At 35.1% G+C, this 27,094-nt stretch overlaps 1 protein-coding gene across 5 annotated transcripts in view; it reads right to left on the reverse strand.

The window, feature by feature from the left end:
• Positions 1-27,094, reverse strand: part of RB1 (RB transcriptional corepressor 1) — a 178,997-nt gene that overhangs the window by 131,787 nt on the left and 20,116 nt on the right. For 4 of the 5 annotated variants that reach the window (XM_047079672.1, XM_047079691.1, XM_047079663.1 and 1 more), the window contains exons 3-4: positions 5,255-5,370; positions 793-912 (exon numbers count right to left, since the gene is read on the reverse strand). In XM_047079672.1, coding sequence (XP_046935628.1) covers positions 793-912; positions 5,255-5,370 — 236 coding nt within the window. The remainder of the gene's footprint in view (positions 1-792; positions 913-5,254; positions 5,371-27,094) is intronic. The other variant, XM_047079701.1, reaches the window with a different exon arrangement.

A 27,094-nucleotide genomic window follows, 5' to 3' on the forward strand; every position in this document is an offset into this window, starting at 1 on the left:
ACCTCATTTAGTACATTAAAAAACCTAAGAGGATAGGCACCATTATCAATTCAGCTTACACACTAGAAAACTAAGCACTAAAGTTAGGTAACTAGCTTGTCCAAGATCACACAGTACGTGTTGGAGCCCAAAGTAGAATACAACTTCCTTTACAACTTTTTGTTTACCTAAAATATTAACTTTCATATTTTTTACCCAAGTGAAATGAGCCCCCAAGTGGACACAGCAACAGGCACATGCCAGATTTGGCATCGTATCCAGTGGCAGTGGGGACCTAGATGAAGAGTGTATTAAAAACTCAACCCACATTTATCTTAATTTTATCTTTCTCCCCATTGAACAGTAATGAAAAGTCTTCTAAACCACCACTGAGAATACAAATCATAGCTTGGTAGTATACGTCAGGTACACCTACTGCATGCTTTCTCTTTCTAAACAAAATAACACCATTAGGAAGTTTAAATTTTAAGGTCACTCTTCCATTGAGAACTAGAAGTCTTCTTCTGGCAGAGAAGGCTAAAGTGGGAACTAAGCTTAAAGTTCGTTAAAGCAAATGAGAAATATGAAAGGACCATATAACAATTTTGGAGGAAACATTCAGAATTGTGTATAACTGGATAAAAAAGAAAGCTATAAGAACCAAAAAAAAAAAAAAAAAAAAACCTAATAGCAAAGGGGACAAATCTAAGGGGTAATATCCAACAATATTACTAAACAGAGTTCCCAGACGGAACCTAATCATGAACAGTAACATGAAAAATGGAGGTAATCCTAATAATATTTCTACTTTACCTTTCCAATTTGCTGTAGAGTGCACACAATACCTTATACTTCTTCAACAGTCTTGACATAGCATTATCAACTTTGGTACTCGTATCAACTTCTTTTAGTAAATCAAAGAATTTGTAGACACTAAAAGAAAATAACAGAAAAAAGTGAATCTGTAACTGAAAAAATGTTTTATTTCATTTTCAAAGCAGAGACATTTCAATTAAAAAGTTTATGGGGCGCCTGGGTGGCGCAGTCGGTTAAGCGTCCGACTTCAGCCAGGTCACGATCTCGCGCTCCGCGAGTTCGAGCCCCGCGTCAGGCTCTGGGCTGATGGCTCAGAGCCTGGAGCCTGCTTCCGATTCTGTGTTTCCCTCTCTCTCTGCCCCTCCCCCATTCATGCTCTGTCTCTCTCTGTCCCAAAAATAAATAAACGTTGAAAAAAAAAATTAAAAGAAAAAAAAAAGTTTATTAGCTCTACACCAAATCACTATTATATTCTTTAGAAGGAATTACTTTTTACATTTTACTAGACTTTGAAGAGTAAAAATCAACTAGCTTCAACTTACACCCCTGTATCTGTATACCTATGCCTACATTTATTTATACAAAAACAAGGGTTATGACAGGCATATACATACATATTTATTTCCATACCTACCCATATGCTTTGAAAATCTTAAGTTCACATCTATTTATCTAATTCCAACAAAAAACATGGTTTTTTGAACACATGGTTCATTCCAGTGTTTCCATTTCCATATGTATAACTCTTCATTCACAATGAGAAACCTAGGATCTACTTATCTTTATTTATTCATTTAGTCAACCCCCCCTGTATGTAACTACCTTCCATCTCCAAAGCTATTCCCTCTCCCATATGGGCACTCTCCTCTCCTGCTCATACTGACTCCCCATCCTAGACTGCCCTCACCCCTCTACATGGACATCTTCCTCACCCTAGGAGACTGCTGACTCCCCTCCCGTAGCTGCCCTCACCTCACATGTGCCATGACTCTCTACACTGGCTTACTACACACCCTGCTTGGTCTCTGACACTGCACACCAAGCAGTCCAGATCATAATCCCCACCCCCAACCCCAGCCATGTGAATGCCTTCCTTATCTCACTTGGACTCTAACATTCTTCTTGGACCCCGTGGCTCTACCCTATCACAGATGCACATACCTACTTTCTTCACTGCACCCCCCCCCCCAGTGGTTTTAGGACTGAATTGTTGGGGAAGGGAAAATAAAAACTGAATAAAATTTTTAAGTTGTTTAAATAATCTCTTTAAATCATTCTTTATTGTTTTCTATAAAAAATTAATCTATGTGAAATATTAACACATTTTTCACCAATGAGAAACAGGGCACTAAAGACAGCAATCATCAACTGCACCTCACACACTCATTTCTAATCAAGATTGTCTAAGGAATTATACCAAATGAACTAAAGGGTAGTCACCAGACCCACCCATAGGCTGTCTGGCAACTAATGAATTATAGGTTTCATTCCAAAAATGGACTGGACCCCTCAGACACTTATCTTGAGAACTGTAAAAATAAAAGCTTCAGCTAATCAACAGAGGGCAAAAAACCCAAAAGAAGGTTATTAAAATCCTCAGGATATAGAAGGGACTGGGGCAACCACAGCAAGCTATGTGGAACAGCAAACAAAGAAGCAGAAATAATGTGGAGTAAATGATCATGATGCTGCTCAGAAAAGGGAATGGAGTAAATGTGTAGATACCTCCAGAGAAAAAGAAATCAACCTCAGAACAGCATTTATTCATGAACCATTCTCCATGAAAATTCCAGTTTTTATGAGATATATGGCAATATCTATGGAGGACCATGGAAACTGAATTGTTACTAGGGGTAACTTAATTGAGTATTCCTTCTGTAGCCCTTCTGTGAAGGAAAGAGAAGAGGAAAGGCTAGAGGGAGGAAAAGCAGGTATAAAAAGCCATAATTAAGACACACGGATCTGTAAGTAACTACATATTCTAGAGCAGTGCTCCATGAATTGGTACTGGTTTGTTATCCGTCCACAATTAAATAAGTACAGAAACTGAGGGTAAGCATATAAAAACTTTCACAATTTAACACTAATTTTATGCCTGCTAAATATAATAAAAATAAAAATATAAAATATAAAAATAAAAAATATTACTATAAGTTTTTCATTTCATTTTTTTTTTTGGTAATCAATTGACATTATATATTTTTAAATGTCAGTCCATGATATACTGAGGAAAAAAGTCCTTTACCAAAGCACATTTAAGAAGCAGTGGTCTAGGGGCGCCTGGGTGGCGCAGTCGGTTAAGCGTCCGACTTCAGCCAGGTCACGATCCCCCAGTCCGTGAGTTCGAGCCCCGCGTCGGGCTCTGGGCTGATGGCTCAGAGCCTGGAGCCTGTTTCCGATTCTGTGTCTCCCTCTCTCTCTGCCCCTCCCCCGTTCATGCTCTGTCTCTCTCTGTCCCAAAAATAAATAAACGTTGAAAAAAAAAATTTAAAAAAAAAAAAAAAAGAAGCAGTGGTCTAGATAACATTACTGGGTAGTTATTAGAACAGAGAGATGCCCTAAGAAAAAGTCATAACAAGTCATTACTACATTTATTTTAGGGAGATTAGTTATGACATGCCCAATTATAAAACAGTGCTGCTTATGAATACTCAGGAAAAAAGTATAGGAAAACATTTGCCAGGAAAATTCTTTCATGTTACAAATCAAAGATGTATTCGCTTTTCTCTTTCATATTTATTTAGTAGTCTATAAATAGCAATTTAACACTGAATTGCAGCCATCTGTTTAATTTTATCTTTCCCAGTGGACTGAGTTTCTTGAGGTCACAGACTATTTCTCACCTCCATATCATTAGAACCTAGCACAGTATCAGAGTGCCTAACAGTTATTCCAGTTTTCTTTCTTTTTTTTGTAGGGGAAGGGCATGGAGGGGTGGTCTATAGAAGGAAAGAGCTCAAGACCTCAACAGTACCTATGGTCGAGTCGAGTCATAAATGCTGATTCTATAAACTGCTTACTTCTCTACTTGCTGTAAGCTATTTAATTCTCATATAAAGTAGCTAATAATTTTCACTTTACAGATGAGGAAACTGAGACTTAATAAAGCTAAGCAATCTGCTCCAAGTCATACAGCTTGTAAAACAACAGAGACCAGATTAAAACCTGCTCTGTCTCAACCAAAGCATCCATATTCTTTTCAATCCTCTAGGACAGATGAATCGTCTAGGTAAGATGAAACATCTACCATGTAAATATACAAATTAATGTAGAAATTTACTTATATATTTAGATTATTTCTCAGTTATATAAAAATATTTTGATTTAGTGATTTTATTAATCAAGTTAAACTGAAATCTGAGCAGTAAACCAATTCTAATTCACCAGGTTAAATATGAACATACAGTATTATGCTGAGTGAAATAAGTCATTCAGAGAAGGACAGATATGATAGGTTTTCACTCATGTGATCTTGAGAAACTTAACAGAAGTCCATGGGGGAAGGGAAGGGGTAAAAAACAGAGAGGGAGGGAGGCAAACCACAAGACACTCAAATACAGAAAACAAACTGAGGGTGAGGGCAAGGGGAAAATGGGTGATGGGCATTGAGGAGGGTACTTGTTGGGATGAGCACTGGGTGTTATATGTAAGCCAATCTGACAATAAATTATATTCATAAAAAATAATAAAAAATATACAAGGTCTTTGTTTCCACATTTTATTTGGAGACAGTAAGAAAAAGAGTTACTGAACAACACAGCAATTTATCTCATTTAAATAAAACACCAATTATGTTTAATTCTAGATGATTTTATCCAAGAAAAAACATATACTACTACCTTTCTGGTAACATTATTTACTGTTACATTTTGTAAATACACTGCAAATGAAATGACTGGAAGTCCCACAAACTTTATCTGCTCAGGATACAGTTCAGAAGTTACTAGAAACAAATTAGTAAATGCTTCTTATAAGGCTTATAAACTCAACAACAAACATTAATTCCTAGAGCAACTATGGACACTCAGCTAAATTTCCAGTCTCAAAAAGCATATAATTATGCATATATTACATTAAACAATCTTAAAAATAAATCTTAGCTAAATTCCTTTAAGACAGACTTACAGTACTTTTATAAGTTTTAATCTAATAAGTCTACATTACAAACCCTTGTTCTTTTTGTCCACTTCATCAAGAGCTACAACTAGCAAAGTTCTAGAGAGTGAGACACATGATGAAAAATTTCCCAGGACACAAACTGCGATATTCTTGAGAAAGTGCAACATAAACATACATTCATTAAGGCTTCATGAGAGAAAGTTCACTAGTTGACCTAAGTCCTTTAAAAGTTTTACTTAATTTCAACATTTCTCACTAGTTCTCTAAAGTCTATTAAGAGGAAAGTTCAGAAATACTTTTCTTTAATGGCAGAGGCCTATATTGATGTAAGAAATTTTACCTGGTTTCTATGTTTTTCTGTAGCTCAGTAAAGGTGAATGGCATCTCATCTAGGTCAACTGCTGCAATAAAGATACAGATTCCCCATAGTTCCTTTTTCCTTTGACTATAACCTTCCTGGGTACAAAAAAAAAAAAATTCAAATATTTCATTAATTATTCACACACTGGATACTATACTAAAATTATATGATGATTTTTTTCTTACTCAATTTAACTTGCTTTTAAATTCTTATGATGGCATATAGTTGAGAGTATTTAATTCCACACTAACAAAAAATCTTTAATTTTATATTATAAAGCAAAAAATACTAGAAAGATCAAAAAGTTAAATTATAACTTACTGTGAAAAATTGAGGGGTCAGTTCTCTGAAGCAAATATTTTCATTTTTCAATAATCCAATGTCATCAGAGCCGACTTAAAAGATTTGAGTTCATAACAATTGTTTTTTTTTTTTTTAAAAAGAAGCCTACTTTCTTATCTTCATTTTGCTCTGATACACTTATTTTTTTTACCAATCTACTGACTCAAGTATTTTGTAACCTCATGAAATTCATATCTCTCATTGCCATAACTGCCTCCTTTGTAAAATGGAAATAATAATACATATCTCACTTGGTAAGAATTAAGTGAGAGTACACATCTAAAGCCCTTAGAATAATGCCTGGCATACAATTAGTACCTGATGAGTGATGGCTATGATTATCATTAGAATACTTTTTCCCTTAAAAATATGTATCTCTTTCTAAATATGTAAGTTTTGTAGGTAAAACTTGATTACATTAGATTGCAAACAAAAGAAATACCAAATTAGCTGATATTCTATTACACAACTGGAACAATTTGCTTACTCTCAATCGAAGGTTACAACAGAGCTGAAAAGTTTATGATGAAATTTTACATTGTTTTGAAATCTCAGTTACATATAAACTTTAGGAAAAGAATTGTTCTGGATTATCAAATTTTAGTAATAAAAACATATTACCTAACTCAACTTTTCCTTAATTTCAGCTACATGGAAAACAAATATTTTTTATTTAAGTTTTGTTTTAATTACAGTATAGTTAACATACAGTGGTATATTAGTTTCAGGTGTACAATACAGGGATGCAACAATTCCATATATCACCCAATGCTCATCAGGACAAGTACACTCCTTAATCCCCATCACCTTTTTAACCCATCCCCTCACCTCCCTTCTGGTAACGATCAGTTTGTTCTTTATAGTTAAGAGTCTATTTCTTCATGTGTCTTTTCTTTTCTTTGCTGTTTGTTTTGTTTCTTAAATTCCACAATATGCAGCAATCTGTTGCATTTCTACACAAATATCTTAAAACTTACAACTATACACCCACTAGAATGGTTAAATTAAAAAGACTGACGATATGGTTGAGACGACAAATGGTTGGTAAGGATGTAGAGCAAGGAATACTCAAATACTGCTGGTGATCATGTAAAATGGTACAACCATTTTGAAAAACAAGTTTGGCAAGTTTTTATAAAGTTAAGTATATACTTTCCATAACACTTAGCAATACCACTCCTAGGTATTTATAGCCAAGAGAAATGGAAACTTTGTACATAAATGTTAATAACAGCTTCAATTATAAAAACCAAAAACTAGAAAATGTCCCAATATCCAAAAACTGGTGAACAGATAAACTGTGGTACAGCCATACAATGGAATGTTATTCAACAATAAAAAGGAAAACTACTGGGGCGCCCGGGTGGCTCAGTCAGTTAAGCATCCGACTTTGGCTCAGGTCAAGATTTCACAGTTCATAGGTTTGAGCCCTGCGTTGGGCTCTGTGCTGACAGCTCAGAGCCTGGAGCATGTTTCAGTTTCTGTGTTTCCCTCTCTCTCTGTCCCTCCTCCATGCATGCTCTGTCTCTCAATCTCTCTCTCGAAAATAAATAAAACATAAAAAAATGTTTTTAATAAATAAGGAAAAGCACTAATAAACACAACATAAACCTCAAAATTATCACATGAAAAAAAGAAGCTAGAGAAAAAAGGGTAAATCCTATATACTATTCTTCCTTTCCTACAAAACTCTAGAAAAGGCAAAATTAATTTTTAATGGCAAAAAGTACATCAGTGGCTGCGTTGGGACAGGAGTGGAGGTGTTAGACAACAAAGGAAAGGAGAAAACTTTCTGGACCAAAAATTTCTATACTTTAATTGATGGTGGTAATTACATGGTTGAGTGCATTTATCAAGATTTATTGGGGCGCCTGGGTGGGTCAGTTAAGCATCCAACTTTGGCTCAGGTCAGGATCTCACAGTCCGTGGGTTTAAGCCCCGTGTCAGGCTCTGTGTTGTCAGCTCAGAGCCTGGAGCCTGCTTCAGATTCTGTGTCTCCCTCCCTCTCTCTCTGCCCTTTCCCCCACTTGTGCTCTCTCTCTCTCTCTCTCTCAAAATAATAAGTAAACATTTAAAAAATTAAAAAAAAAAACTTAGGAGACAGGGTCAACATGGCAGAGAAGCAGGGGGACGTGAAGGTCCCCCGCCCCTCAAACACAGGAGTATTGAGGCCAGAAGATTTGGAATTCCAGGAATCTAGGCTACAGAGTGACAGAAACATCTCCAGGGGCCAACAGATACAACTTGGCAAGCTATAAGTGGGTGATTATGAACTGGGAGAGATAAAACAGGAGGCATAGGCACAGAAAAGAAGGATCTCCTTCTGTGGAGAGACAAAAGGAAGAGACAGAGAGGCTGTGGAAGCGTAGGATTATGTTTGGACAAGAGAAAAACCTCTCTGGACCATAGTCCAGGGAATGGAAAAAACAGAAAGAACCAATGCCTAACTTGCAAACAGCCTTAGAAGTGACAATCCAGGGTTATAGGACTTTCTCCAGACTGGGGCCTGCTGCCTTGTACATGCACCTGGTGGAGAAGGGGAGCCACCCCAGGCTCAGTAGCAAGCTCAGAGGCACAAAGACAGCAGTCCCCTCCCTTGGGTGTTGTGGGAAGAAGTATATAGCCACTCCAAGGACAAAAGACCTGCCAGCCAGAGGCCCTTTGTTGGCAGGGTAGAGTGGCACTACTCTGGAATGGGGGCGGGCAGAGTGGGATCCTTTAGGACATTGGGGTTTGAATCCCAGCCAAGTGCCTGGAAGGCACAGAAGACTGTGGAGCAAGACAAACCACCTGCTCATGCCCAGGCAGCACTGTGAGGACAGCCTGAAGAGAGTGGTATGGGATAGCCCATCCAGGGAGTAGAGACTGGGGTGTCGCCATTTTTATCCCCATCACCAATAAGGTCGCGCTTCAGGGAACAAAACAGCTGGCCCAGAGTGGAGGCAGGACCCACCTACACCAAACCACGCCCCTCCCCCTTTGTACCTGGTAACTGCTATCTACCTGCGCAAGACTGACACTGACCGAATCAGACAGCCCCTCCTCCAGACCAGCACAGCCACTGGTTTCAAGGAACCATCAGATATTGGTCCAGCAGTTTTGCATTTTCTGATTGGATTCATGGTCAATTTTTTCTTTCTTTTCTTCCTCTTATTTCTTCCCTTTTCTATTCTGGTTATTGGTTTAAGCAGACGTTTTTAAACTAGTCTTTTCATATCTCTTCTGTATCTCTTTTTTCCTTATTTTCCCCTTTCTCTCTCGAGAATAAGCCATACAGTTTCTCTGATTTTCTGCCTGGTCATTTTTTTTTTTCTTTTCTTTTTACCCCACCCCTGTCATTTCTCTCTTTGTATGGTATAAGGCTTCTTCTACCACCATGCCTTTTAAAATTTTTTCCAGGGTTATTTCAATGAACAAATCAAAGTATACCTGGTGGAAGGTCCAAGCCACCACTAAAAGTAGGGAGATAGAGCAACCAGAGTCACAATAACAGAGAGCACACAACACACTCCAAAAACACATCCTGAATGACCAGGCCCTGGACAGTGTATGACCCCTTTTTAATACAGTAGTGCTCGTAGGTGAAGGACACTTAACAAGCTATTAAAACACCTAAAGGGCAGAAAACTAGCTAAAATGATGAAATGGAAGAATTCCCTCAAAAGAAATTTCAGGAAGAAATGACAGAAAATTTCTCAAAACAGATATAAACAATATATCTGATAAAGAATTTGGAATAATAGTCATAAGATTAATAGCTGGGCTTGAAAAAGGCAGTAAGACAGCAGAGAATCTATTGCTGCAGAGATCAAGGAACTAAGAAATAGTCACAACAAATTAAGAAATGGTATATATGAGGTGCACAATAAAGTAGATGCAGTGACAGCAAGGACAGAGGAAGCAGAGGGGAGAATAAGTGAAATAGAAGATAAAATTATGGAAAGTGATGAAGCCGAGAAAAAGATAAGAAAATACCAGACTATGAGGGGAGAATTAGAAAACTAAGTGCTTCAATGAAATGTACTAATATCCATATCATAGGAGTTCCAGAAGAAGAGAAAGAGAAAGGGGCAGAGGTTTACTTGAACAAATTGTAACTGAGAACTTCCCTAATCTGAGGAAGGAAGCAGACATCCAAATCCAGGAGGCACAGAAAACTCCCTTCAGATTCAACAAGAACAGGTCTTCACCATGGCATATCAGAGTGAAACTGGCAAAATACAAAGATAAAGAGAGAATTCTGAAAGCAGCTAGGGACAAACAGGCCTTAACCTACAAGGGTAGACATATTAGGGTAGTAGCAGACCTGTCCACTGAAACCTGACAAGCAAGATGGGAGGGGCAGGAAATATTCAATGTGATAAATAGGAAAAATATTCAGCCAAGAATCATTTATCTGGCAAGGTGGTCATTCAGAATAGAAGGAGAGATAAAGGCTTTCCCAGACAAACAAAAACTGAAGGAGTTCATGACCACTAAACCAGCCGTGCAAGACGTGCTAAGGGGGACTATGTGAGTGGAATGCTGTAAAGACTACAAAGGACCAGAGCTATCACTACAAGCATAAAACCTACAGATAGCACAATGACATTAAATTTGCATCTTTCAATAATAACTCTAACTGTAAATGGACTAAATGCCCCAATCAAAAGACACAGGTATCAGAATGGGTAAAAAACTAAGATGCATCTATATGCTATCTACAAGAGACTCACTTTAGACATGAGGACACCTTCAGATTGAAAGTGAGGGGATGGAGAACCATCTATCATGCTACTAGACGTCAAAAGAAAAGCTGGAGTAGCCATACTTGTATCAGACAAACTAGGTTTTAAACTAAAGGCTGTAACAAGAGATGAAGAAGGGCATTATATCATAATTACAGGGACTATCCACCAAGAAGAGCTAACAATTATAAATGTTTATGTCCCCAACTTGAGAGAACCCAAATACATAAATCAATCACAAACATAAGCAATCTTATTGATAAGAATACAGTACTTGCAAGGGACTTTAAAACTCCACTTATAACAATGGACAGATCATATAGGCAGAAAATCAATAAAGAAACAATGGGCTTGAATGATACACTGGACCAGATGGACTTGACAGATACATTCAGAACTTCTCATCCAAAAGCAGCAAAATACACATTCTTCTCAAGTGCACATGGAACATTCTTCAAGATAGATCACATACTGAGTCACAAAACAGCCCTCAATAAATGTAAAAGAATTGAGATCATACCATGCATATTTTCAGATCACAATGCTATGAATCTTGAAATCAACCACAAGAAAGAATTTGGAAAGCCTCTAAATGCATGGAGGTTAAAGAACATCCTATTAAAGAATGAACAAGTCAACCAGGCGATTAAAGAAGAAATAAAAAACAAATGGAAGCAAATGAAAATGAAAACACAACAGTCCAAACCCTTTGGGATGCAGCAAAAACAGTCCTAAGAGGAAAATACATTGTAATCCAGGCCTATCTCAAAAACAAGAAAAATGCTGAATACAAAACCTAACCTCACACCTAAAAGAACTAGAAACATAGCAGCAAAGAAACCCCAAAATGAGAAGATAAATAATAAATATTAGAGAAATAAACAATACAGAATTCTAAAAAAAACTCAATGAATCTAAGAACTGATATTTTGAAAGAATAAACAATATTAATAAACCCCTAGCCAGACTTCTCAAAACCTGAGAGAACCCAAATAGATAAAACCACGAATGAAAGAGGAGAAATCACAACCAACATCACAGAAATACAGTTAGGAGACAATACTGAGAAAAATTATATGCCAATAAACTGGACAACCTGGAAGAAATGGATAAATTCCTAGACACCCACACACTACCAAAAGTCAAACAGAAAGAAATAGAAAATTTGAACAGACCCATAACCAGCAAAGAAATTGAATCAGTTATCAAAAATCTCCAAACAAGTAAGAGTCCTGGACCAGATGGCTTCCCAGGGGATTTCTACCAGACATTTAAAGCCCAGTTAATACCTATTCTTCTCAAGCTGTTCCATAAAATAGAAACAGAAGTAAAGCTTCCAGACTCATTCTATGAAGCCAGCATTACCTTGATTCCCAAATCACGAGACCCCACTAAAAAGGAGAATTACAGGCTGAACCTGGATACAAAAATTATTAACAAGATACCAGCAAATCAAATTCAACATTATATTATAAGAATTATTCTCCATGATCCAGTGGGATTCATTCCTGAGCTGCAGGGCTGGTTCAATATTCACAAATCAACCAATGTGATACATCACATTAATAGAAAAAGGGATAAAAGCCATATGATCCTGTCAATAGATGCAGAAAAAACATCTTAATAAATATAGCATCCTTTCTTAATAAAAACCCTCAAGAAAGTTGGGATAGAAGGAACATAACATCATAAAAGCTCTATATGAAAAGCCCACAGCTAATATCATCCTCAATGGAGAAAAATTGAGAGCTTTCCCCCCTGAGATCAGGAACACTACAGGGATGTCCACTCTCACCACTGTTGTTTAACACAGTATTGGAAGTCCTAGCCTCAACAATCAGAAAACAAAATGAAACAAAAGGCATCCAAATTTGCAAAGAAGTAAAACTTTCACTATTTGCAGATGACATGATACTATACATGGAAAACCTGAAAGACTCCACCAAAAAACTGGTGGCATGGAAACATGAATCTATTAGCAAAGTCGCAGGATACAAAAATCAATGTACAGAAATCGGTTGCATTTCTATGCACCAATAATGAAGCAACAGGATAAAAAAAAAAAAAAAAAAAAACAAGAAATTGATCCCATTTACAACTGCAACAAGCACCATAAAATACCTAGGAATAAACCTAACTAAAGATGTAAAAGATCTACATGCTTAAAACTATAGAAAACTTATGAAAGAAATTGAAAAAGACACAAAGAAATGAAAAACATTCCAGGCTCATGGACTGGAAGAACAAATATTGTTAAAATATCAATACTACCCAAAGCAATCTATTCATTCATCGCAATCCCAATCAAAATTGCACCAACATTCTTCTCAGAGCTAAAACAATCCTAAAATCTGTATGGAACCACAAAAGACCCCGAACAGCCAAAGTAATGTTGAAAAAGAAAAACAAAGTGGGAGGCATAACAATCCCGGACTTTAGCCTCTACTACAAAGCTGTACTCATCAAGACAGTACGGTATTGGTACAAGCACAGACACACAGACCAAGGGAATAGAGAACCCAGAATTGGACCACAAACGTATGGCCAACTAATTTTTGACAAAGAAAGAATATCCAATGGAAAAAAGACCGTCTCTTTAGCAATTGGTGCTGGGAGAACTGGACAGCAACATGTAAAAGAATGAAACTGGACTACTTCCTTACACTATACACAAAAATAAACTCAAAATGGATGAAGGACCTGAATGTGAGACAAGAAACCATCAAAACCCTAGAGGAGAAAACAGACAACAACCTCTCTGACCTCAGCTGCAATAACTTTTTACTCAACAGTTCTCCAAAAGCAAGGGAAATAAAAGCAAAAATGAACTACTGGGACCTCATCAAGATAAAAAGCTTCTGAGCTTTTTATTTAGTAAGAAAATTTAGTCAGCAAGAAAGTGCTAAATTTATACAAAGCAGGAAAGAGAAAAATTAGGAATACTGAGAAACCATTAAGATATTAAAACTTTAATTATACATTATAGTTGAAATTAAAATCTACAATCAACACTTGAAGAGGCTACCTATTAGTAGCATTTAGTTCACTTGAACCACCCAAATGATAACCCCCAATTGATGACTTCAACTTGCTGCTTTAAAATGCACTAACTTACAAAAGAGCTCCACCAAGTGGTAAAAGAAATCATCTTGGACGCATTAGAAAATTACTATTCATGCTGTCACAACTTAACTAACATGAATTTAAATTCAATTTTAAAACTTAAAAATACTATTATCTCTTATTTTCACTTTCTAAAATATTAGCCACAACCAAGATGAAAATAAGCCTGAAAAACTTAACAGAAGACCATGGGGAAGGAAAAAAAAGAAAGGTAGAGAGGGAGACAGCCAAACCATAAGAGATGCTTAAAAACTGAGAATGAACTGAGGGTTGATGGGGGGTGGGAGGGAGGGGTGGGTGATGGGCACTGAGGAGGGCACCTGTTGGGGATAAGCACTGGGTGTTGTATGGAAACCAATTTGACAATAAATTTCATATTTAAAAAAACTCAAAAAAAAAAAAGCCATAAAAAACATGCTTTTTAACTCTGGGTCAAAAGGACAGACACATCCTTACACTTGATTCACAGGACTGAAATGAGTGACTAGCAACAAGGTTACAAATTAAATGTATTACAGGAATATATTAGAGGAATAGAGGGGGTAAGAGCTGTCTTTATCTTCTACTCTTGGATTTCTTCCTCACCAAGACTGTATGTAGGAACCAAAGGGATAACAGACTAATATGCCAGAAAATCCCACCTCCCTCACTTGTGTAATACTGGCTGACAGCAGTCAGCATTAAGGACAATTCTTCAATGTGCTCAGAAGAAGCAGAAATTAAGAGTGACACAGCCAAGAAGATGAATATAAAAGCTAACCTTACTTGCACTCAATCACATTTTTGATACAACACACGGCTGAATCAGCCATCCAGTTACACAATGCCCTTGTGAGAGAGAATTGACTCTACTCCAGGAAAAGTAAGTACCTAGCAAGTTCAGATTTACCTGGCCCACTGCCCAAGAGACGGGGCTCCCTCCATTAAGAACTTCCACAGAACTCAATGGATAGCATTACCCAAGCACTTAATAGAACTGTGATTTACTTGTTTTTATTTGTCTGTATTTCAACTAGTCCATAAGCATTTGGAAGGCAAAAGAGTTATACCTAATTAATTACTGTACCACCCAAGAGCCTAATACAGTATTCACAATAACTTGGTATTAAATGTGTATTAAAAAAAAAAAAAAAGCAGTAGTAATAGCCATACCCCATATAGGATAGACTAGCTTTTTTGTCTTTATCTTTTTTTTCCCTTAGTATGCTCAGAAAAACAAGCAACACTTCAATCACCAGTACAAAATGTAAGGTACAATGATTGGTTCTACTATAGTTTCTTCAACTCTCATTCACATTGATAACAACTAGTGAGTATGAACAAGAGTAACTCACAGGGACACAAGAGTGGCTCTGTTGGTTAAGCATCTGACTCTTGGTTTCAGATCAGGTCATGATCTCACTGTCAGTTCGAGCCCTGTGTCGGGCTCTGAACTGACAGCATGGAGCCTGCTTGGGATTTCTCTCTCCCTCTCTCTCTCTGCTCCTCCCCAGCTTGCTCTCTCAAAAAATAAAATAAATTAAACATTTAAAAAAAGTAACTTACACAAAGAAATGATATTACAGGCCTCATTTTCTAAATAGGTGACACACAACTGACCTGGAACTTAGTTTCTGGTCCAGTTCTCTGCTTAGTTTATTGAGTCAAAGGCCCAAAGATGATCTACCCCAGAAGATATAATCATATAGAAGAAAAAGCTGCCACCAAGCTCAAACAACCATTAATTAATTGGCTTTTCTGTAAAAGATCTATGAAACTGTTATCTACTACTCTTAGAAACAAGGTTGAAAAACATTGAAGAGACAGATAAATTCCTACAACTCAGATTCAATTATATGGCTAAAAGGTATCTTCCAAAGTTTGAATGCCAACTCCTTCTACCAATATAGCATATACTACTTGAAAAAAGAAAAACTTCAATAATGAATAAATAAGCTGGCATTAGAATAAAAATCCCAAGTAGGAAAGGAACTGAAAGAGATCAGTAATTGTCAAAGCATTCTGTGGTCTGGGAGTTTCTAGGGTTCCAAGTCATAAAATGATAATCTTTGGCAAATTTTCCTATATTTAAAAAAACTTTAAGAAAACCCATATGTTCACTTCCCATAAAGCTTCAATTATTAAACAGCAATCTAGTTACACAATGTCCTTGTGAGGAGGGCACTTGTTAGAATGGGCATTTATCGCTTCTGTTAGAATTCAATGCAGCATGGTAATACAATTTACCTTTATGTTGATAAAAAAACAATGACTGCCAGCTTTTAGGTCTTGAATAAAACTAGGAGAAATAGACTTAATAAACAAAGTTTGGAGACCTTCTGAAACAGAGGTAAGGTGAGGGGAAATTAATAATAAATATTTAGTAGTTTTGAGTGCAATATGATTCTGATTCAACTTACCTTAAAAAATAGTTTGTACCATGAGAAAATCAAGGTACATAGAAAAGAGATAAATTAAGACACAAACAGGAATGTTGATAAAATAATTCACTTAAAATCTCCTAAATATCTAGGTCTCGTACAAACTTGATTATCTGTTTGTACCTGAATACAAAACAGAAAGAAATAACTACCAATAACATCAATAATCATGTATATCAGGCTTCTAACATTACAATGCATACAATTTTTTAACGTTTATTTATTTATTTTGAGAGAGAGAGAGAGAGAGAGAGAGAGAGAGAGAGCAAGCAGTGTGGGGGCATAAAGACAGGGGAGAGACAGAATCCCAAGCAGGCTCTGCACCGTCAGCACAGAGCCCAATGTGGGGCTCGAACTCACCTACCGTGAGATCATGACCTGAGCCAAAGTTGGCCACTTAACCGAATGAGCCACCCAGGTGCCCTTACAATGCATGTAAATAAGGAAAAATATTGATTCACTGGCAGATCATTTATTTCAAACCAACATCTGCTGTTAATCTAGCATACCTGGAAGCCCATGACAATCTCTACAGTCATTTTAATCCTATGGAAGAGTTTGATGTATTCTTCTGATATCTACTTCTAACAGGGGGGATAAAAATTCAGATTTGGCTCTATGTTTGTGCAGAATAAGGGGGCAGATTTTTTAAAAAGGAAATAAATTGGGGCGCCTGGGTGGCTCAGTTGGGCATCCAAATTTGGCTCAAATCATGATCTCACTGCTCATGAGTTTGAGCCCCGTGTCGGGCTCTGTGCTGACAGCTCAGAGCCCGGAGCCTGCTTCAGATTAGGTCTCCATCTCTCTGCCCCTCTGCTGCTTGCTCTCTCTCTCTCTCTCTAAGTATAAAAAAAATTAATTAATTAATTAATTAAAAGAAAATACATTATGGCTGGTTTTCAATAATCTGTATCCCAAAAGGTACTAGAAAGAATTTTTTTTTAAAATTTAACAAAACTATAAATAAGATCAAGAAAAAAAAATCCAAAATATATGGATAAAGAACTTAAGCATTTTTGGGAAGGATAATTTGGGGACATTATTCTCTTATTCATTAAATTAATTCAATAGTTATTTATTAAAAGCCTACTAAGCACCAAGTACTATTTTAATTGCTCAGAATACATCAGTAACAAAATAAACATTCTTGTGTCCTGGAGCTGACATTTTAAAGGGAGGGGAAAGACAATAAACAAGAATCAGTTTAAGTATACTATACACTATATTATAAAAAGAACAGAGTAAAGTGAATAGAGAATTTGAGAAAAAAAGTGAGATTAAACACTATTAAACAGGGTGGTAGGTCTCACTGGAAGAGTGAAATCTAGGCAAAGACTGTCATTCTATGAACAAAGACATCATCTATTAAAATATCTATTAAATTTTGACCCAATGATTCCACCTCTAGCAATCTACACTACAGAAATCATGTTACTTGTGCATTAAATGTGGATAGAAGGATATTCATTGCATACAACATTTATAGTATCAAATATTCAAAAATAAACTATATGTTTACCAAGAGGGGAACACATAAATAAATTATATGTCCATACAATAGAAAATACATTTACTAAAAATATCAAGCTAACCCCAAAGGGCGAGGTACTCTTCAAGACACATGGCTACATGAAAAAAGCAAGGTGCAGAACAATGCAAAAGCTAGAAACTTTTATTAGTCGCTTTTGGAGGGAAAATGTAGGTGGCTGAGGGATAGGAATGAGAGCAACTTTTCACTATTTACATTTTTATTTCTCTTGAATCTTGAACCATGTGAGTCTAATGCCTACTCCAATAATAATAAAAAGTAATGAATTTTTAAAAAGTGTAAATAAATAATAAAACCTCAATTAGGTAAAATAAAAATCCTTGTGTGTGTGTGGTGAGGTTAAAGGAGGAAGGATTGGAGGTACAAAGTGAATAAAAAAATCTATCAATGGTTCTTTCTACAAAGGTAGGAATAGAAAGAAATATATATATATATATATATATATATATATATATATATATATTCACTTTTTACTCTATTACTATAAAACCTGATCTCTTAAAAACAAGTGCATTTGAACTTTGAGTATATGATTTTTTCTTTGAAATTTTGAAAGCCAAATATAATGATGATAAAAAATAACAGGAGAGATGTTAGTATCTGAAAAACTGCATGCTATAATGCCTTGGAAGTTGATATCCAAAATAGTAAATAATCAGTTACAAGATTCATGGTGACCACAAAATTAAATAAATTAGTTCTCAGAAGAAGCCAAGCTGATCTTTATTCACAGATGAGGATAAAACTCCTTGCATAGGCCCAGAAGAAAATACACTGCAGTAAAACTGCCTCACACTGAAAACTTTAATGAAGGAAAAGCAATTTTAAAAGGAGGCAGCCCAATTATACATTATTATAATAATTTCACTATATGTAATTATATATTAGACATATCTGAGTATTTCATGATGAAAGTTCATAATGAACTTTAATAATGTTATCTGCTATACATATTAAGTATAAAACATTAAATGGTGGAAAAAATAGGAAAGAAACAGTTTAGGAAAGAGAATAGAAAAGTGGGGGGAAAAAATCAAACCAAAAATAGTTTTTTAAAGAGATCACCAAAATAGAGAAACTTTTAGTTAGACTCACCAAGACAAAAGGCTTAAGTTAGCTAAAATTAGGAATGAAATAAGGACATTAAGACCAACCTTATAGAAATAAAAAGAATTGTAACATGAATGCTATAAATAACCACATGCCAACAAATTAGATAACATAGATGAAATGGACAAATTCCTTGAAAAGAACAAACTACCAAAACTGACTCAAAAATAAACAATCTGAATAGATCTACAGTAAAAGAATAGTAATTTTAGAACTTCCCATAGGGAAAATTCCAGGCCCAGATAGCTTCACTGATGAATTCCAAACATTTTAAAAGGAATTAATATCAACTCATCAAATTCCCATAAAAATCTCTTAAGAAGGAAGATTCCCCAACTTATTCTGTGAGAAACCAGTATTACCCTGATACTAAAATCAAACAAAGGTATTACAAGGAAAGACAACAGAGAGAAAATCTATGAGTATAAGCCAAAAATCCTCAAGAAAATATTAGCAAACCAAATTCACAAACATATACAAAAGATTATACACAATGACCAAGTAAGACTTATCCTAGAAATGCAATGCTGGCTTACGATCTGAAAATCAATTAATGTAATACCAATAAAAGAAAAAAATCACATATCATATATCAATAGACACAGAAAAATCATTTGGCAAATCCAAAATCATCTGATAAAACACTAAATGCAAGAGGAAGAAAAGGGAACTTCCTCAACCTGATGAAAGGCATCAAAAAGATCAGGAAAGACAACAATGCCCCTCTTGCTATTCTATTCACCAATGTACTGGATGTTCTAGTCAGGGCAATTAGGGAAGAAAAACAAATAAAAACGTATCAAGAAAAGAAAGAAGTCAAACTATCTGTATCTGCAGACAATGTCATCCTGTATAAATAAAATCCTAAGGAATTTATTAAGACACTATTTGAACTAATAAATTTAGCAAGTTTGCAGGGGACAAAATAAACACACAAAAATCAACTGTATTTCTATACACCAGCAATGAATAAACTGAAAACAAAATTAAGAAAACAATTCTATGTATAATATCATGGACAAGAATAAAATACTTAGGAATAATTTTTAAGGTAAGACTTGTACTCTAAAATCCAAAAATATCACTGAAAGTCAACAACATCTAGATAAATGGAGAGAGACATTTCATGCTCACAAATCTGAAGACTTAATATTGTTAAGATGGCAATACTCCCCAAATTGATCTACTGATCTGCCATAATCCCTATTGAAATACCAACTGTCTTTCTAATAGAAATTGACAAATTCATTGTAAAATCCATATGGAGAGAGGATTCTGAGAAGATGGCAGAGTAAGAAGCAGAAATCTATCTCCCTACCTAGATAACAATTATACTGAAGGAATGTCTTTGATGTAACTATTTTGTAACTCTGGAGTCTATTAAAGGCTTTCGATTTCCAGGGAAAGGCACAGACCACAAATTATGGCTAATTTCTCTTGATTTCAGCTCTTAAAACAGTAGCAGCTACTCTTGCCAACCCTCATCTACCCTGCAGGCAGCTGTGCACATGTTCCTGGAATAGCTTACACACAGTCCACAGGAGTCAGAGTGAGCAAAAAGGACTCTTTCAAATTTCAGAGATATATGTTCTAATCACTGACTGCTGCTACTCATCACAGAAATGCAAAGAAGTGGGGGCTACTGTTGTGCCTCCTCCTTTGGTTGAAGTGACTTCCAGGGGATTTAAAGGATCTGAGCCTTTTTCTTTTTCCACTTTTGGGAGTGAGACATCGATAACTAGATAACTGTAAAGCAATCACATATACAAAGAAAATAAAAAAGACAGTGCATGTTCAGAGAAGTCACAGGTTCAGAAAAGACCTGAGAAGACCTTAATCTTATACCCCACACTGATTTTTGGCAGAAACATGCACTACAACAACCAAAAAAGAAAACTGGAAAAATAAAACCCAAACAACAGCAAGCCCTAGGAAAAAAAGGAGAATCTGATTTTCAGACTTACCACATTACTGGATTCAAATGTCCAGTTTTCCACAAAAAAGAATCACAAAGCATATAAAGAAACAGGAGAGTATGACTCACTCAAAGGGAAAAAAAAAGACCAACAGAAACTGTTGTTGAAAAAGAACTGATGGCAGATACACTAGATGAAGAATTTAAAACAATGATCCTAAAGATGCTCAAAGAACAAAAGGAAGACATGAACAAAGTCAAGAAAATGACAAACAAAATGGAAATATCAAGAGAAAGAAAATCTAAAAAGAAACAAAAAAAAGTTCTGGAGCTGGAAAGTATATAACTAAAATGAAAAATTCACCTAGAGAGATTCAAAGGTAGAAGAAAAAAAACAACAAACGTGAAGACAGGATAATGGAAAGTATAGAGTCTGGGAAACAGAAAACAAATTGAAGAAAAGGAAACAAAGACTAAGGGACCTACAGGACACCATCATATGATTTCCCCAAGGAAAAGAGAGAGAAAAGGGCAGAGAGAATATTTAAAGAAATAACGGCCAAAAACTTCCAAAATGTGTTAAAAGATGAATATAAACATCCAAGAAACTCAACAAACTCCAAGTATGATGAACTGAAAGACACTCCTACCAGGACATACTATAATCAAGATGGCAAAAGTTCAAGTCAAAGGGAGAATTTATAAAGCAGCAAGAAAGAAGCAACTCATCATGTACAAAGAAGCTTCAGTGATTATCAACAGATTTCTCATTAGAAATTCTGAAGGCCAGAGGTAGTACGCTGATATATTAAAAATGCTCAAAGGAGAAAACTGTCAGCCAAGACTGCTATATCCAACAAAACTATCCTTCAAAAATCAAAGAGAAAGTAAGACATTCCGGGATAAACAGAAGTTGAGGGAGTTCATTACCACTAAACATGCCCTGTGAACAATGCTAATGGGAGTCTTGAAGACTGAAATGAAAGAGTAACTCAAAACCATAAAAATAAAAATTTCAATGAAAGTAAACACATAGACAACTAAAAAAGTTACTATTATTGTAGGAATGGTGTATAACTCCACTTTTTGTTTTCTACATAAGACTAATGAATTAAACTATTAGTTATGTTTTGAACTCACAGTCTATGAAGATGTAATTTTGTGACATCAACAACTAAAAGAGTTGGATATAGAGCTGTTGAAGGGATACAGTTTTTATGTCACTGAAGTTAGTCTGAAATAAATTCAAATTACAGTGTTATAACTTTAGGATGTTAAATGAACCACAATCGTAGCTACAAAGAAAATAGCTGAAGAATATATACAAGAGAAAATAAAAGTAATTTTGATATTTCACAACAAAAATCCGCCTAAACACAAAAGAATTACTGAAAACAGATAATCGACAGAAAGAAAAAACAAACCAGAATGAAACCAAAAGCTGATTCTCTGAAAAGAGTAATATAACTGAGAAGCCTATATTTATATTAACTGAAAAAAGAGAAGACAAATTACTTCTATAAGAAATGAAAAAAAATAACTACAGATCCTATGGAAATTAAAAGGATAATAGAGTATTATAAACAATTCTATACCCACAAATCCAAAAACCTAGATGAAATAAACCAATTCCTTCAAAGACACAATCTGCCAAAACTCACACAAAAAAATATACACTCTGAATATACCTCTAATATATTAAAAAAATTGAATCAATAATAACCATTCAAAACAGAAAGCACTAGACACAGAAGAATTCACTGGTGAATTCTAACAAACATTTAAGGAAAAAATTATACCAATTCTCTATAATCTCTTCCAGAAGACAGAAGCAAAGGAAATACTTTCTAAGTCATTGCATGAAGTAGCATTACCATAATACTAAACCCAGACAAATACATTACAAGGAAAAAAAAAATACAGACATTTATTTTAATACAGACATTAAAAAAACAGTATTTATTATGCATATAGAAACAAAAATCCTCCACAGATTACTAGAAAATTGAATCAACAATGTATAATAAGAGTTATATACCTGACAAATTGGGATTTATTCCAGGTATGCAACATTCAAAAACCAATTAATGTAATACATCACATCAACAAGATGAAGAAAAAAATGTCATGATCATATCAAGAGATGTAAAAACAGCATTTAACAAAATCCAACACCTGATAAAACTTCTCAACAAAAATGAATAAAGAACTTCCCCAATTTGATAAAGAACATCTATAAACAACCTACAACTAACCTCATACTTAATGGTGAGAAACTACAAGCTTTCCCATTAAAGATAAGGAACAAAGCAAGGGTGTTGGCTCTCACTGCTCCTTTTCAATATCATACTGTAAGTCCTATAAAATGCACTAAGACCAGAAAATGAATAAAAGGTATACATATTGGGAAGAAAAAAAAACTGTTTGCAAATGATATGACTATTTAGAAAATCTTGAAGAACTGACAAAAATTCCTGGACCTAATAAGTGATTATATCAGGGTTACAAAATGCAAGATTAGTATACATAACTAAATAACTTTCCTATACACCAACAGTGAACAAGTAGGGTGTGGAATAAAAAACAAAATACTATTCATGTTAGCACTCCAAAAATGAAATATTTAGGTATAAACCTAACAAAATATAAAATATGTACCAGATGTATACAAGAAAAACTACAAAACTGGTGAATGAAATCAAGGAACTAAAATAAATAGAGATATTCCATACTTATAAATAGGAAAACAAGACATCAGTTTTTCCCAAATTGACCCATAGATCTAACACAACCTCAATCAAAATCCCAGCAAGTTATTTTGTGAATATTGACACAGTGATTCTAAAGTTGATATGAAGAGGCAAAAGAGCTCAAACGGCCAATATAATATTGAAAAAGAATAACAAAGTCAGAGGACTAACACTATCCAATCTCAAGATTTATAAAGCTACAATAATCAAGACACTGTGATACTGGTGAAAAAACCGACAAATAGATCAATGAAACAGTCCAGAAATAGACCCACACTAATATAGTCAACTGATCTTTGACAATAATGAAGGAAAAATGTATTTTCCACAAACAGTATTAGAACTGGATATACACCTGAAAAACAATGAATCTAGACACACAGACCTTATACCCTTCACAAAAATTAACTCAAAATGGATCACAGACCTAAACGTAAAATGGAAAACTATAAAATTCCTAAAAGGTAAAATAAGGAAAATCTGGTTGACCTTAGGTTCGGCAAAGACTTTTCTTTAATTTAGGTATGATTGGAGTATAACATATTAGTTTCTGGTGTACAACATTATGATTCAATATTTGTGTAGGTTGTGAAAGGATCACACTAAGTCTATGTAACATCCCTCACCACACATAATTACAATGTTTTTTCTCGTGAACTTCTAAGGTATACTCTCTCAGCAACTTTTAAATATAAAATACAAAATTAACTATAGTTACCATGTTTTACATTACTTATTTATTTAATTAGTTATTTAATAAGTCATCTCATGACTTGGTTGTTTTTAACTGGAAGACTATACTTTTGGATCACCTTCATCCATACTGCCCATCCGCTAAAGGTTACCTACCCGTGGTAACCACCAATCTGGTCTCTGTAAGTTCAGTTTTTTTAGATCTTACATATAAGTGAGGTCACATGGCATTTGTCCTTCTCTGATTGACTTATTTCACTTAACATAAGGTCCTCAAGATCTCTCCATGTTGTCGCAATGTTAAGATTTCTTTCTTTATTATGGCAGAATAATATTCCACTATATTTATATATGTATGTATGTATATATGTGTGTATGCATATATATACATACATATACATACATACACACACACATATATATATACATATATATATATATATGTATATATATATACACACACACACATATACACACACACACACACACACACCCAGAAGTAGAATGATGGATCATATGGTAGTTCTATTTTCAATTTTTAAAAAAACCTTCATATTGTTTTGCATATTGCTGCACCAGTTTATATGCTCACCAACGATGCACCAGAGTCCCTTTTCTCTAAATCTTCACCAACACTTATTATTTCTTGTCTTTTTTGATAACAGTCATTCTAACTGATGTGAAGGGATATCTCATTGTGGTTTTGATTTGCATTTCCCTGATGATGAGTGATGCTAAGCATCTTTTCATGTACCTGTTGGCCATATGCGTGTCTCCTTTGGGAAAATGTCTATTCAAATCCTCTGCCCATCTTTTAACTGGATTGTTGGCTTCTTTGCCATTGAGTTTTTTTATGTATCTTAGAAATGAACCCTGTATCAGATATATGATTTGCAAACACATTATCCTATTCAGTAGGTTGCCTTTTCATTTTGTTGACGGTTTCCTTTGTTGAGCAGAAGCTTTTTAGTTCGATATATTCCCACTTGCTTGTTTTTACTTTTGGTGCCTTTGCTTTTGCTATCAATCCCAAAAAATCGTTACCAAAATCAATGTCAAGGAGCTTACCATTTACATCTTCTTCTAGTTTTAGGCTTTTAGGTCTTATGTTCAAGTCTTAATCCATTTGGAGTTGATGTTTATGTATGGTACAAAATAGTGGTCCAGTTTCATTCACATTTGGCTGTCCAGTTTTCTCAGTACCATCTTTTGAAGAGACTGTCCTATCCCCATTTTATATTCTTGGCTCCTTTTGTAATAAATTAATTGGCCATATATGCATGGATTTATTTCTGGGATATTCCACAGCATTTATCTAGGAGTCTGTTTTTATGCCAACTCCATACTGTTTTGATTACTACAGCTTTGTAATATAGTTTGAAATCAGAAAGCATGATGGCAATGACTTTTTAGATACAACACCAAAGGCAAGATTCACCAAAGGAAGAACTGATAACCTAGACTTCATTAATCATTTCTGCTGCATGAAAGACACGGTCAAGAAAACAAGAAGTCAAGGCACAGAAGGAGAAAATATTTGCAAAAGATGTATTTGATAAAGAACTGTTATCCAAAATACACAAACTCTTAAAATTCCACAAGAAAATGAACTGATTAAAAAATGGGCACATGGTCTGAATCGGTATCTCTCAAAAAAAGTGTACCGATAGCAAGTAAGCATATTAAAAAATATTCTACATCATATGCCATTAGAGAATTGCAAATTAAAACAATGAGATACTGCACCTATTACCATGGCCAAATTCCAAAACGCTGACAAAACCAAATGCTGCTGAGAATGTAGAGCAAAAAGAACTTCCATTACCAGTGGAAATTCAAAATGATGCAGCCACTTTGGAAAACAGTTTGGCACTTTCTTATAAACAAACTCTTACCATAGGATCCAGAAATCACTGTCCTTGGTATTTACCCAAAGAGCTGAAAACTTCTATCCCCATAAAAACTTATACATGGGTTTTTAGAGTGGCTTTATTCATAACTGCCAAAACTGGGAACCAACAAAGATGTCCTTCAGTAGATGACCTGATAAACAAAAAATGGTACATCTAAATAATGGAATATTATTCAGGGCTAAAAAAAAAAAAATGAGCTATCAAAACATTCAAGACACAGAGCACCTCAAATACACATAACTAAGGGAAAAGAAGCCAAACTGAAAAAGCTAGAAACTATGTGATTCCAACTGTATGACACTCTAAAAAAGACCAAACTATGTAGACAGTAAAAAGATCAGTCGTTGCTGTGGTGGGGGAGGAGAAGGATGAATAAGCAGAGCACAGAGAATTTTTCAGGGCAGTGAAAATACTCTGTATGATATTTCAATGATCAGTACATGCTATTACACAAATTTGTCCCAATGTAGAAAATAATATACCAAGAGTGAAGCCTAAGGTAAATTATGGACTTTGGGTGATTATGATGTGTCAATGAAGGCTCAACTATAATAAATATACCACTCTAGTGCAGGATATTGATAGCAGGGAAGGCTGTGAATATTGGGAACAGGGGGTATGTGGGAAATTTGTGTGCTTTTTCCTCAATTTTACTGTGAACCTAACAATGCTCTAAAAAAAACAACATCTACTAAGAAGTAGATTTTGAAAAGGAGGGAAAAAGTCCTTCCTGAAAATTTAACAACTTAGATGATATGCACAAATTCCATGTAAGACACAAATTATTAATATATACTCAGGAAGAAACAGGTAACCTAAATAATACTGTATCTATTACAGAAATTGAGTAAAAAGTTTAAAATTTGCCCAAAAACTCCAAAGATAACTTCACTAATGAATTTTACCAAGTGAACATATGTTAACCAGGACAGAACACAAAGATGAGCCATAAAACAAGTCTCAATAAATTTTGAAGGACTGGAAAATAATCTAATATAAGGTTTTTGATCTACATCTTTTTCTGGAGTAATATGTATGTCTATGTACATTAGCAGTAAGTATTTTTTTTTATTTGAGAGAGAATGAGCACAGTGAGAGAGGGGGGTGGGGGGGGGAGAGAGAGATTGAGAGTTGAGTTATTGAGAGAGAATGAATCCCAAGAAGGCTTCACACTCAGGACAGAGCCCAATGCAGGGCTTGATCCCACAACTCTGGGACCATGACCTGAGCTGAAATCAAGAGTTGGATGCTCAACTGACTGAGCCAGCCAGGCACCC

The sequence above is a fragment of the Lynx rufus genome, unplaced genomic scaffold, assembly GCF_022079265.1.
Source record: "Lynx rufus isolate CCGP_SWC_20201006 ecotype Redwood Valley unplaced genomic scaffold, mLynRuf1.p SCAF_1, whole genome shotgun sequence".
NCBI classification, from domain to species: Eukaryota; Metazoa; Chordata; class Mammalia; order Carnivora; family Felidae; genus Lynx; species Lynx rufus.